This window comes from Corythoichthys intestinalis, chromosome 8 (genome assembly GCF_030265065.1).
Source record: "Corythoichthys intestinalis isolate RoL2023-P3 chromosome 8, ASM3026506v1, whole genome shotgun sequence".
NCBI lineage: Eukaryota > Metazoa > Chordata > Actinopteri > Syngnathiformes > Syngnathidae > Corythoichthys > Corythoichthys intestinalis.
The window spans coordinates 54,528,079-54,542,528 of NC_080402.1; the positions used below are offsets into that span (position 1 = coordinate 54,528,079).

A 14,450-nucleotide genomic window follows, 5' to 3' on the forward strand; every position below is an offset into this window, starting at 1 on the left:
CCAGTTTAACGCCAGCAAGGTGAAGCCATTCACTTCATATGCAGTAAACATTTTGTTAGGGGCCATGGTCCTACAGAGGACGAAGAGGTAAGCCATTTTTATATTTTTAATTATTTTTTAACGTGGCATTTTGTCGTGCTGCTTCTGTCTGACAATGAATGACCTGAAAAAAATTAGAATGGTATCTGACTGCCATTGTTGTTACCTTTTCTGTTCTAAATAAAAAACAACTTTAGTAAGGGGGAAGTGTAAATAAATTATAGAATTAAGATTTGTTATTAATGAAAAAAATTAAAAGTGTTCATTGTTTGTCACTGAGTAGTATTTGAGTAGCATTTGCGATCGTTACACAAAAATAGCAATGTAAATTACCCCCAAGAACGGTCAGAGACGTAAGACAACCAGAGGATATAATATATAAGAAAAACAGGGCATATGGTGGTAAAGGATAGATTGTTGAAACAGGACAATGTCGTAGTCAGTGGCGTAAGGCAATGCACACAAGAAAAAAGTCTCGATAAAAAAGCTACCTCTGGATCAGGTCGTCTCTTTTTCCCATCTTCTTCAGCCCTCGACACTCAAGCCATCTCTTTAACTGAGCATTTGTATGTTCTTCTATCTTTACCAGTGAATTTGGCACCAGGGACATCATTTTCGGACCGAATTGGTAGGTTTAACTCAGTAAACATCTCGTTCATGCACTATTTCCATGCATTTACTATTAGGGACAAACGGGAGGTTGACCCACCTAGCAACAATTGCTAATATCATGAATATTAATAGCAAAAGTGACTTATTACTTGCGGTATGCGATTGTAACATGTACAGATAGTCCCCGGGTTACGAACGAGTTCCGTACCTACACTGGCGACGTAAACCAAATTATGCGTAAATTGGAATTAACCCTTTAAGTACCCCAAAATAAGGAAATGGTCGTATGTTGAGCGGGATTTTCCAATAAGAATACATTATAATTCGATTCATTCGTTCCACAGCCCAAAAACCTATGCTAAATCCTTAATACTGTTGGTACAATTACAAACAGCAATTACACATAGAAAAATGAATACAATATAAATACAAATCGGAATAATAATAATATAACAATAATAATCTATGGAATTGGGTTCTATTGTGGCGGTTGTGTTTTGCATGCTGTTCCTGAACGCACCGTGTGACTGACGACTGAGTGAGAGAGGTGTTGAGAGTTTTTACTTTCACTTTTCATGTTCTGTTGTTGTTGGCGTCAGCTACGGCGGACGGTAGCAGTGTTGTGTTGCACAAGTTCTGAAATAAATGATTAAAAACCTGATGAAGCTGGCGACTTGTTTGCCAATGTAACAATAATCATAATTGTCACCTTAACTTATAAAGACTGGCGAACGGAGGTCGGAAAAAGACCATTGAGATCGTAGACATATTCTATCAGCTCCATCCTAATTTCAATGGTAAGCGTCACCTTTTTCTTTTCTTTTTTTACCACCTCCACTAACAGTCTTGCGACCTGTGTTGATTTCTCTCAATAGAAAATCCGCCGTGCAGCCGTCTTGCGGGAAATGAGGAAATTACGAAGCTGTTGTAAATTGTATTTCGAGCATGTCGTCATATGTCGAGACAAATGACGAATCAAATTTTACGTCGGATTATCAAGGTGTTCGTATGTCGAGGTACCACTCTACTAGGTAATGGATAGATATGCTGATTTAATTTTTTTTTTTTTTTTGGTTATATGTTGGTTAAATGCTGATTTTTGTGAACATGCAATTCAAATGGGTATGCAAAAATTTTGGATATGAGTATGTGAATGTTCCTTACAGGCAGGTCATCCCACAGCTGACTTTTTTTCATCTCCAGTGATGGCTGTGTCAAGTCAAATTTTGGAATGGGGAATCCCGGAATTGCATTGTGAAGATGGAATCCAAACGTGACCAACCAGATGTTGACATCTTGAGACAGAGCAGAACTGTTAAAACATCTTTGTAATACAATTTAAACATGGCTGTTTGCAGTGAGCCCAAGAGTGGAAAAGCAAGGGCCTTGTTCAGATAGGCCAGTGGGTGAAACAGCACTCACTTCTTTAAACATAATAAGATTGCAAAATTCTGCTGAGTTGCCTATCAATTTTTTATTTTATTTTTTTAAAATAATGACCTAGAAATATTTTGAATTCAATTTTAGACATTAATTCAACCTTTAAAACTCACAAATATACAGTAACTTATTATGGTGTCACATTCCACATTGGAAGTGTTCCTTTAACTTTTATATTCATTATTCATGTCACATTCACGGATTTCAAGGTCTATTTACCACTGTGTTTTTCAGGTATAAGATAGCGGGGCACTATAAATGAACCACTTTCCACTCATATGTAAGGCACACCTGATTATCAGGCACATTAGTGCATCGATGTACTGCATTTGCTATTTATTTATTTGTCTTTTTACATTGTTTCGCTTTATTTACTATTTGTTTTACTTATGGGTATGATGAATGTGTGTCTTGGGCACGTTCCTGGAGCAGTATAATCCAGTTACATGCCAACAAAATAGGTTCTTTGTCATTAAGCAAAAGCATAACTCATACATAAGGCGTACTGTCAATTTTTGGGTAAAATAAATCATTTCAAGCGCACCTTATAGTCTTACACATACGGTATTTTCTGTGTGAAAAGGCTTACTTTTTTTAAAGTTACTGATTAATGCATAAACAATGGAGAGATTAGACCTCTGGTATCATCAGTTATTGTTTAGCCATTTTGAGGAGATGATGTCATCGGTATTATTACATTTTGGAAATTGCAAGTTATATATATAAAAAAGCTAATACAACTTGAGTATTGAATTATTATATGAGGCTTTGCTGTAGCAAAGACTCAGATAGTAAAATGTTTTTTATTATTATTATTTTTTTAATGGCATTTCTTCAGCGCACCTCACAGCCCGAACTGTTTGACCGATCGGCCCCGTTCAAATATCGAAACAACCGGAATTCTTGTGCGATGTAGGTACTTTTTCCAAAAAAGCCCGAAAAAGTTTCCATTCTCCCGTAAACGCCGATTTTTTTTCGGGAAAAAAAACAAACACATTTTCAAAATGTATCTAGTCCTACAAATTCTGAACAAATTTCAATGCCATTGATGGCCATGGGCGTCCAAATTTCCCATTCATTTCCAATGACATTTACTTTGGTTAATTCCATTGATGGCTGTGTATGTCGATTCTATTGATGCCAGTGTATTTGAATTTCATTGATGTATCTGTAAGTCGATGACATTGACTGCTATTGACGTCCAAATTTCCCATTCATTTCAATGGCAAAAAAAACAATATCCCCAAATCAACAGACCATGACCAGATATCAACAGGACGTGTCCCCCAAATGTCCCCGATTCCATTGACGCATATGGAAGCTGATGCCATTGACAGCCATGGATGTCCAAATTTCCCATTCATTTCCGATGGCAATTACATTGCATTGATGCTAGTGACGGCCATGTATGTCGAATCTATTAATGCCAATGTACTTGGATTCCTTTGAAGCATATGTAAGTCGATGCTATTCAGGCCATGGCCGTCCAAATTTCCCATTCATTTCTAAAGGCAAAAAAAACCTGTGTCCCCAAATATTGTCCCCAAAATGTCCCTAAAGGGCAGTTTACATGGCAACTCTGCGACACCATACAAATGCAAATTTGAAATTTTTCGTATTCTCAGTGAGTCACCATGTAAATGGCCTCTAAATCAACCTAGGTGTATCTCCCCACAGCAAAGCCCCATAGTAATTTCTCAAGAAATTGCGGTTTCTAGTTTAACATAATTTTGTGTTGACAGTTATACCTTGCTATATTGAGCTTCAAACTTCGTGCTCTCACTCCATGGCGGATTTTTCTCAATTACAAAAAAAAAAAAATAATAATACAGTATTTTATTTAAAAAATGTTAATATATATGCATGTATACATGTACAAATCATTATGTTATTTTATATATATCTCATATCATAATTATTACATTTGCAGTGCTTAGAAACCATTTATCAAAATATGCATATCAGGGCTTTTTTGAATGATACTTTGGGACGGGGATAAGTTATAAATGTATCTTTCTCTAATGCTGTTAAATTGGAATAAATACAGGGAATACATCCCCTCTCCCCCAATTTTTTTAACATGTAAATAAGCTCTGCCTCTACTTCGCAGATTTTCGATTTTTGCAGGGTTGGTGGTGAGAGTGGGGGTCGTGGTCCCCATTGACCGCAAAAACGAGGGATCACTGTCCATTGAAAAGGATATTGTATATATATTTGAAGTATGTTTTATTTGATATTTTTCAACACAAACACAAAAATGTATTCTTAAGGACTCAACTGGGTGGCGAAATAAGTAAGTGTGTGAGTTGCGCCTTGGAGCAACTGACCTAGTTTAACTTATATAATATCTGCCTGAGACAACCACTTAGCAATTATGGCTATAATTTTTATAGTAGTGTAGTATGTGAGCTACAAAATTGTACTGGCTGGAAAATGATGGCGACCAAATTTGTCATAGCCAACTTTTTACAGTATTGCACTATATGTGCAAATCAATTCTTCATCTCTGGATTTTCTGTACTCTATGTTTCAATATTACCTGTCACATATTCTTTGACTTGATGGATTTTGCTGATGGGATTGTTGCCTTGGAACATGTACAGATTGAAAGGTTGAGGGTCTTTACCAACCCTGGTCCATGTGCTGACATCAGGGGTAGTCCACCTGCGTGACAATACATTGATATTAGATGAACCACTGACAAAGGGGTTATGTAACGGAGAATCACGGTATATCTCATACTTGGAACAAAGTGGAGAAGAGTGAATCAGATACAACTCACCTCCCAGCGGGAATGTCGTAATCTCTGTCTCCGAAATGTAGCAATCGTGTCAGCGGATCATACAAGCCTCCGTGGAAGCCAATTACAATCACAAAGTCTGGGTTTGAATCGAAGTAAATCTCGCCGTAAGCCGTGTACTGCACCTACAAATATTAAGAAGGGCCTTCTGTCATTTAGAAAATTAGTGACGAGATGCACATAAACATGTTTTTTCCTTTCTTCATCATGTCTAAGCAAACACACACACACGAGCTGCTTTCACAACTGATTCTCTGCAAATTGGCGCATCACAAGCGTGACAGTAAAGTGGGGATTTAAGTCCCACCATCCCGGTTTATTGCAAGGGATATATGTCCTTAATACAAAGTGGATGTGGGTTGCCCCATTACCATAATTACATGCATGGCAATGTCAACGTGACAGCAACAATTGGTTTCAACACAAAGGGCAAAGAGTCTTGGGTGTTAACGTTCACACACTGGGTGAGGCTGTTGGCGTTATGCCTCTTTTACGCTCCTGATATCAACACGCTTCAAGGACTACACACAGGACAGCATGGAGAAATAGTGGTTGAGATGGTCTGTGTCTAAGAGACAAGGGGCAACAACCTCTGAGGTGGGATAATTAATTTAGTGCTGCAACGATTAATCGATTAACTCGAGTAATTCGATTAGAAAAAAGCTTCGAATCAAATTTTGCTGCTTCGAGGATTCGTTTAGTTAGAGTGGCGTTGTAATGGTTAGTTTTGAAAGCGTTTGCATTTCGTTTTATGGAATTTGGTGGATACACTGCCCTCTAGTGGCAACACTGAATATGAAATGACTTATTTAACATTGCTAAATCCAACTGCTACCTGTTAAGACCAACATAAGGTAAGTTTTTGTTTGAATGCATTTGTTAGTTTATAGGTATACTTAGCAATTTTTTTGGAGGTAATGAGTTTGAACAATTTGTTAAGAGCATTGAAAAGTTAGCATTTTATAGCATTTAACTTTTGCTATGCAAGTTAGTCAATTGTTCTTTGTCAATTTTTGTGCTTAGATCCTCATTTATTCATTTTTTAAAGCATTTGACGCTAAGCTCAGGTATTTTAATTTATTTTTACATGAAAGTGCAATTCTGCAGTTTGAAGAAACACTCGGGAATTGTACTTGTTATTCACATTTGATGTTGTTTTGAAAGGGCCATCTTAGCAAGCCTTTCGTCAAAACTTTTCTTTTATCCCAGGCAATAGTACGTGGTTTATTTACCTGACATGTTTTGGCGAACACTTCCGCCTTTGTCAGAGGGTCACTGATGTTGGTGTGACGTGTCTTTATCAGCTGATGGATGAAGGACAGGCGAGTCAGGCCCTATGCTGCCCATTCACTCTTCTAGGATGCTGTTCCAGGTCGTAGAGAGCATGTAAGCCCCCTCGTCCCTGTTGATGGTCTTTGGGCCCCGCTTGCGGATCTCAATGGCCTCCCTGATCCAGCGCTGATGTTTGTTTTCTTCGGTGCGTATGACGCTGGCCTTTTCCCAGTCCATGATGTGGTTTTCCCTTTTGCAGTGATCTGTGATGGCTGATTTGTGATGTTCTTGTTGTGATTGTTCTTTTATTGCCCTCGTTTGTCTCATTGTTGTCTCCTTTTCACATTCCTTCTTGTGGTCCGTTTTTCTTGTAATAAAACTCCTTCCTGTCTCCCCGATGTATGATTTATTGCATGATTTGCATTGAATTTCATATATTGAGTTGCATTTGTTCTCTGGGTGGATTTTGTCCTTTGGGTGGACCGATATCTGGCGGAGTATTGTGTGTGGTTTGACCGTTGTGTTTATGTTGTATTTTTTCATGACTCTTTGAATACGTTCCGTGACTCCCCTCACGTACGGCAACGTCACCATATCTCTGTGTTCTGGTTTTGTTTGTTTGTTTTTTCCCCCCTGTGTTGTGTCGTTCTTGTTTTTGACCTGTCCTGCACCTTTTTCTATTGCCCACTGTGGATACTGAAACCTTTTTAATGCCTGTTGTATATGTTTTTCTTCCTGTGTTCTGTCTTCCGGGTCCGTTATCATTGCGATGCGTTCATGCAGTGTTCTGACTACTGACAGTTTGTGGATAGTGGGGTGTTCCGATGTCCATAGGAGGTATTGGTCGGTGTGTGTGGGTTTCCTGTGTACTTTTATTTTGATGTCACCGTTGCCTGTGTGATGTATGTTTATGTCCAGAAAGGCTATGGATTGATCTATTTCTTCTTCATGGGGGAATTTGATGCTGCCGGTGGTGTCCATGGTGTTGAGGTGGTCCGTGAGTCATTGTGTATGTCCTATTTTTACTTTTTCAGAATGTCGTCTACGTAGCGTTTCCATAGTGTTGGTCTGTATTCATCCGGAGCTGTCTGTAAATTGTGTTTCTAAATTGGAAGTATGTGGAACAACAGTGACAAGGGGGCGTACATGCTCTCTACGACCTGGAACAGCATCCTGGAAGAGTGAATGGGCAGCAGAGGGCATGACTCGCCTGTCATTCTGACAGGTGAGTCATATGCCTTCATCCATCAGCTGATAAAGACGCGTCACACCATCAGTGACCCTCTGACGTAGGCGGAAGTGTTCGCCGAAACATGTCAGGTAAATAAACCACCTACTATTGCCTGGGATAAAGGAAAAGTTTTGACGAATTTGTAAGTGTAGGCAAAATGAACTCAATACAACTATTAGCAAGCCTTTGTTTTACATCTCCTAAAATGTGTTCTGTAACGCATTAAATGTTCAAAATCCGATTACTCCATTACTCCTACTAACTAGTTGATAGATTAATCGATTACTAAAATAATCGATAGCTGCAGCCCTAAATTAATGCCCAGAAGTGTTCTAAAATCCTGCAGTACTGGAGATAGCCACTGGAGGCCGACTTCAAATCAGAGTATATCAGCATTAAAAAAAAATCTCACCATAAAAATAATCCTATATACAGGCCTGATACAAGCTTTGAATTTGTTTATATATATATATTAGGCCTGAACGATATTGGAAAAAACTATTGCTGTGCGTGCGTGCTCAATGTATTTATTCAGATCTAGCAATGGAAAGAGATACATACAGGACATGTTTTTTCTCACTTTTTCCCCCAAAGTACGATAAAAAATATATTTTTTAATAACTGTTTTTAAGCACTTCAAATGTAATAATTATGATCAGTTTTAAAAATAACTGTCCCACCAAATAATTTTTAAACAAGAATAAAGTTTTGTGGTAGAAAAATGCTTGGCTTTATTAAATGCTTCTGTTTACCTAACATGGCTGTGACTCTTGGAGTTACATGGAGAAATTACAAACTCCTCATAATCACTTCTGGCGTTTATTTTATATGTCTCGAACGTCTCCACCCCCCCCCCCCCCCCCTTATATTTTTTTTTATACAATCATTCAGTTATAATATGTCTTTAAAATAATCTCTAAACATAAGACTATCTGGGTCTCGTCACCACCCGAGTCATACTACAGATCTTTTCTGGTTTATGTTATCTTTCCAAAAAACACTGAGTAAAAAAGATGTCTGAATTCATCATCTCGCGTCAACGAGTCAGGATGTACTTTCCTGTTATGAATGAGCCGAAAACAAAGTGATCAGAGACAGAAAGACAAGGGCTATCAAGCACATCTATTTCAGACGTAGCGCACACAAAGCCCATTCCAATATCGCTTCAAACACATTTCTGCTTGTTCATACATCAATTGCTTTAATATATATGCATACCTGTACGTGACATTATTGATATCGGCGCATTGCATTTCTGTGGGAGTGCTAGATATGAATTTGAATGAGTTTAAAACAACACGATCTCAACCATGTCAAGTTGCATCCTAGATGCAAGATGACAAATGTATTGATGTTCAGCACGCGATCAACTTTCTCAGCAGGCTCTCACTTTTGAATGTCTAACAAGTATAAATTGTTCAGTAGTGAGAGAGTGGTGACTCGTATCCTAATAGTTAAAACGGCTGAGGTTCTGTTTTGCGTCCCGTGTTGAAGTCCTGCTGTCTACTCGACAACATTTCTTCTTTTTAAAAACAATATTCACAATACTGGCAGCCGATCAGAAGTAACAAATGAGCTGTTGCCTTTCTCTTTGAAGGGAATAGCATCTTTTGTCGTATTTACCGTTTGACTGTTTGTATTATCTAACACACCCAATATAAGATAAATAGAACTTATAGGTTACTATAGTTTAAGGAAAACAAGCAGAATAGGCTATAGGGCATAAGAGATACATGACGCCTTCTTATCATGGAAGCCTAACGTGTGCGTCATGCAGCTGACTGAGCAAGATTGACGCTGACTACCAGGTGATAGGCAAGACATCTACAAGCCCATTTCTCCACGTCAGTTCTTCCGGACAGTCCAGAACAAATGGCAGGACGTCGTGTCCCAACAAAAGGAATACCGGAGAGCGCCTGATATTCAACTGATATCACGACTGATAAGACTTCAAGAGCCCCTTTGACGCTGAGTCGGGCAAAATCCCCCACTGTGATTGCCCCAGTAAAGGTGAATTAGCAACTGTGACACATGAACTAAACAGCCCAAACTGCGATAGAAGATTATACTAAACACACCCTTCTTCCCACCCACGGCCCGCCCTGCGAGAGCCTTCAAAAGACAATGTTTAACTAAGCATTGTCATTTTTTCTCAGGAACCTTTTGTTGACTTGTGATATGGTGACCTTGGAACGAGTCTGCCTACTCGCCTGAGTCTGTTTCTGTTTTGCATCGCCGTTTGATCACCGTTGACCTGAATAAATTCTCAACTTGTGCTTCAAAGCCTTTTTTCAGCTTTCAAAATGGAGTCAGTGCAAGGGGTTAAGACTAAAGTGAATGCGCGGAGTTTGGCCTTTTGGCCGGGTAGTCGGCTTTGCCGGCCCGGGTCACCGGAGCTGCATCAGCGTGGTTCCGACGGTTCGGCTGGCATGATTCCTGCAATCTGGCTAAAGGGTGAGAGTCCTTCAATTTTTTCATTAAAAACATACAATCGAACACAGTTTAGCTTTTGTGAGGCTGTAACAAACGCAACTTAGATTTACTCGCCCAAATGTGCCAAAAATGGGCTTCTCCAACGCGGATGGAAAACATGGGGCCTTGTCATGGCGTGGATATCGTTACCAAGGGTTTGTCCATTTTTTTCAGTCTTTGATATTAAAATCCTTCACATACCTGCTTTAGTAAGAGTCCATTGTTGCTGAAGACAGCCAGTGGGGTCCCAGTGTTATCACATGCAATATAAAACTCTTCTCCACTGCTGATTTCCATAGCAAAAACGTGGCCCTGTGTAAAAAATAATTTTTTCAAATCATAGATAAACGTTTAGAAAAAAAATGCAGTAATTATTCGTAAATTAACAACTTATAAGTGGAATTTTGTGTCTTTTTGGCCTAATTGGTACTATGGTAAATGCTATACGATTATGACAACAGAATCTATGTCAACGATACTGAACAAATCAATCAACTTAATACAATAAATGTGGTGATACCGATTCTTAAATATTAGTGCTCAATACTTCGTGTAATTTTTCTTGATATAACATCTATCATCTGTTTTAAATCCAAGTACCCATTGACATATCTGTGCAACATTTTGTGAGGAAGGAACTTCAAAAACAACAACCAAATCTAACAAGCATTGTTACCTGCAAGTCATAGTAAAAAGAGGTGATTTCAGAGCTGGAGTGATTATAAACATGTGTGATCCTGGTTGGATAGTTCAAGTCAGCATAGAAGAACTGCAGATGTTGTCCTAGACTGTTCCGGGCTGCCACTCGTCGACCCAGACCGTCATAACGGTACTGGATGGTCCAACTAGCGGCTTTACTGTACACCCGAACAAGAAGACCTACAGAGTGACAAACAGTAAAAATAATATTTGATGAATTGTGAAAATACTTAGTAGTAAGAAATCACAGAACTGGAAGTTGCTGACATGATTGGCTCACTAAAGAATTCTAAAGCCAATGATATCCATGGGCTAGATACAAATGTTCTCAAATTATGCCAAGAATCCCTACTCTCACCAATAACATATATGGTTAACTTGTCACTTAAACAAAAAGTTCCCATACTCTTGGAAAATGGTTGCCGTCTCTCCGATCTTCAAATCAGGAAACAGTTTAGATACAGTGGTATGAAAAAAATATCTGAACCTTTCAGAATTTCTCACATTTCTGCATAAAATCACCATCAAATGTGATCTGATCTTTGTCAAAATTACACAGATGCAAATACAGTGTCTGCTTTAACTAAAACCACCCAAACATTTATAGGTTTTAATATTTTAATGAGGATCGCAAACTCTTGCAAACAATGCCTTAATGACTTAATAGAGCAATTGAAACCAATTTTTACCAAAAAAATCTAAGTCAGGTGTGTCCCAATCATTCATGAGTGGTTTAAAGAGCATATGACACGAGAAAAAAAGTGTTAAATGGCATTATTATGTGAATTAGATTCATATTTTGAGACGATTCGACTATATACAACATTTTAGCAAAGCACAGATGACGAGAAATTAGTATTTTAATCTGCCGATTAGCCACGCCTACCATTATAGGGCTTTAGCGTCGCCAACAGGTGGATGACGTCAGCGGTAGACTGAGCTCATCGGTTTTACTATTCAGCCCATTGAGGGGGAATTATTCAGAACGAGGAAAACGCGACGAAGAGAGCCGCAAAATGTCATTGTTTCAGTCTCTCTACTCCAATATTTTTACAGGATATTCTTTTTATCCAAGTATTTTTCCCCAATAGCTATATAAATGGCTTGAGAAGGACCAGTCAGCCCGTCAAAGGGGAACTATTCACAACGAGGAAAACGCGATGAAGAGAGCGGCAAAATGTCAGTGTTTCTGTCTCTTTACTTCAATATTTTTACAGGATATTCTTTTTATCCAAGTATTTTCCCCAATTGCTAAATAAATGGCATGGTCATGACAAATAACAGTCTTGTGCTGAATGGAATATGAAATAATAAAAATGCATTTATTCAGGACGACATGGCAAAATTACTCCATAATGGTCAAAACTGTCGACTTCACCTTTACTGTCGCACCTCCCAAACGATATTTTATGACACCTAAATCGGACATATGTCATTTCCCTTCCCCGGCTTCGGAGAATGTAAACAAACCAGAAGGCGTGACAGCTAGCCGACATGCTAACCCGGACCGAGTGATGTTTCAAAGTCTTCGAAGCGGAAAATCACACATAACTAGCCTGGATTATTTGACATGACGACCTGGTTGTCGACTGTCTTCGCGGATCGGCAAACCGCCCGGCGGAGAGCAATTTACAGTTCGTTCCCGGAGGAGGGTGGCTGGAGTTATTGTGTAGCTAACGTGCTGCTGCTAATGAGCATTAGGAGAGCTTTTTACATGCCTATCAATGATCAAACGTAAGTAGTCCTTTATTTAAAGGAAGTTTGTAGTGTTTACTTTGTAATCGCTGTATTCTTATTTGACATAATACAAAACAAGATGTTTACTCCCTCGTAAATCCAATGGTCCCACAGTAAATATCTACGGTGAATGGAAGCATTTTGAAACTCCAAAAAGGCGCATACGCCTCTCCCTCATACAGAATGATTTTTCTGCAGCCGTTTGGCTGGCGTGATGCGAAAAATAAACGTATTAATCCGCAAAATCACCTGAATCCTTCGTCCTCATACACAACAGTACACTGTAGCGTGAAGAGGACGTCTTCTACCGTACACGTCACAGCCCCCTCCTCCTCAATGCAAGACCGAAGCCGGAAGTCACTCATTTTCATGGCGCGGGATTCAAAAAACTTAATAAAAATAGCGATCGCTTCCACACACATCCAAGGGGTCCATATAATTCAGGGGCATAAAATACCGCGTGTATTATGAAATAAACATGCTTTTTCGTGTCACAGGCACTTTAAAGCTTCTCTGCCCAAATAAAACACACACCTGGTAAGAAATGTCTTGATGAAAAGCATTATCTGATGTGCATCATGGCTCGATCAAAAGAGCTGTCTAAAGACCTGCGATCAAGGAATGTTGATTTGTATAAAGCAGGGAAACAATACAAAACCATCTCTAAAAGTCTGGATGTTCATCAGTCTTGTTGTCTACAAATGGAGAGAGTTCAGCACAGAATACTCAGAGGCAGAGGTTGCGCTAGGCTTTTTCGTTGTCTGTCATTTTGACCGACAGGGTCATAAAAATCCGGTCATAATCTATTTTTACCCGTCACTTAAATTTTTAAAATGATGATAATGACATTGCGGTGACGTTTGTTTGACATAATTCACCTTCCGTACTTGTGTGTCCATTTGGCCGAGCGCGTTAGCGGCTATGACACAGTCACGTTCACAGAGAGCAGCAGAGCTACAGCGGCTGGACACAGCAATTCGAGCTAACAAGACTCTTAATATTGCATACCGCTTCAACATATTCAATAGTATTTAGTTTTCATTCATTTTAAATTAATATTCTGTCCGAACAAGCTTAAGAGAGAATCCACACCGTGCCATCACACATCAAGCAGATAAATATGTAACTTTTTCTCTGCAGTGACAAAAACAGCTGACTGTGGCCCCAGTAGGTAAGGCTACATATGGAACAATGAAATTAACAGTTCACCTGCTGTGGCCTTAACGGAGTCTTACACCTTCCTCCTGGTGCGCATGGACTTGAATTGCATGCCCGCTTGTGCAGTCCCTGTTTTTTCACCTCTTTTATCAACACCATCGTCGTTTTGGGGCTTTTTGAAGAAACTTCGGACACTCAGTTGCCTTGACATTTTTCAGAGTAAGGCCAACGACGTCATGCATCAAGAGAGACAATAGCTAATTAATATGCTCACTCGCCACCCTGTGGTCTGGGGTGTGAATTGCAACCTGTCAAAATGACAGGTGGACGTCAGTTTTTTCCGTCACCGTTTTAAAAAATCGGTCAACGAGGGAAAATATTCGGTTAACGCGACCCCTGCTCAGAGGTAAAAAAAGAACCCTAGAGTGTCTGCTAAAGACTTACAGAAATCACTGGCACAGTCCCATATCTCTGTGCACACCAGGGCTGCAGCTATCGATTAATTTATTAATCGATTAATCGATGAACTAGTTAGTTCGAATAATCGAGTAATCGGATAAGGAACATGAAAACTTAAAATACCTGAGCCTCAAACGGTATGAAAAAATAAATTAGGATCTATGTACAACAAAAGAACAATTGCGAACTTACATCGCAAAAGTCCGATAGCTTAGATGCTATAAAATGCTAACTTTTTTTTTTTTTACATTGCTCTCAACAAATGGTTCAGACAGATATTCCCACAAAAAATGGCTAAACAAACCTAAAAACTAAATTACGAATGCATTAAAAATATATATATTAGCTCAAACAAAAACTTATGTTGGTCTTGACAAGGAGCAGCTGGATTCAGCCATGTGAAATGAGGCAGTCTAGAGCAGGAGTTCCCAACCTTTTTTGCACCACGGACCGGTGTTATTTGGGTCTTTTTTTCACGGACCAGTGTTCTGACAAATTTTGCAACCCATTAAAAATTGCAACGATACGGTT

At 39.1% G+C, this 14,450-nt stretch overlaps 1 protein-coding gene across 10 annotated transcripts in view; it reads right to left on the minus strand.

Annotated features, from left to right (window-relative positions):
• tenm3 (teneurin transmembrane protein 3) overlaps positions 1-14,450 on the minus strand; it is a 451,194-nt gene that overhangs the window by 6,453 nt on the left and 430,291 nt on the right. For all 10 annotated transcript variants that reach the window (XM_057842847.1, XM_057842853.1, XM_057842852.1 and 7 more), the window contains 5 exons: positions 10,543-10,745; positions 10,068-10,178; positions 4,874-5,016; positions 4,631-4,755; positions 1,816-1,946 (listed from right to left, as the gene is read on the minus strand). In XM_057842847.1, the coding sequence (XP_057698830.1) occupies positions 1,816-1,946; positions 4,631-4,755; positions 4,874-5,016; positions 10,068-10,178; positions 10,543-10,745 (713 nt within the window). The remainder of the gene's footprint in view (positions 1-1,815; positions 1,947-4,630; positions 4,756-4,873; positions 5,017-10,067; positions 10,179-10,542; positions 10,746-14,450) is intronic.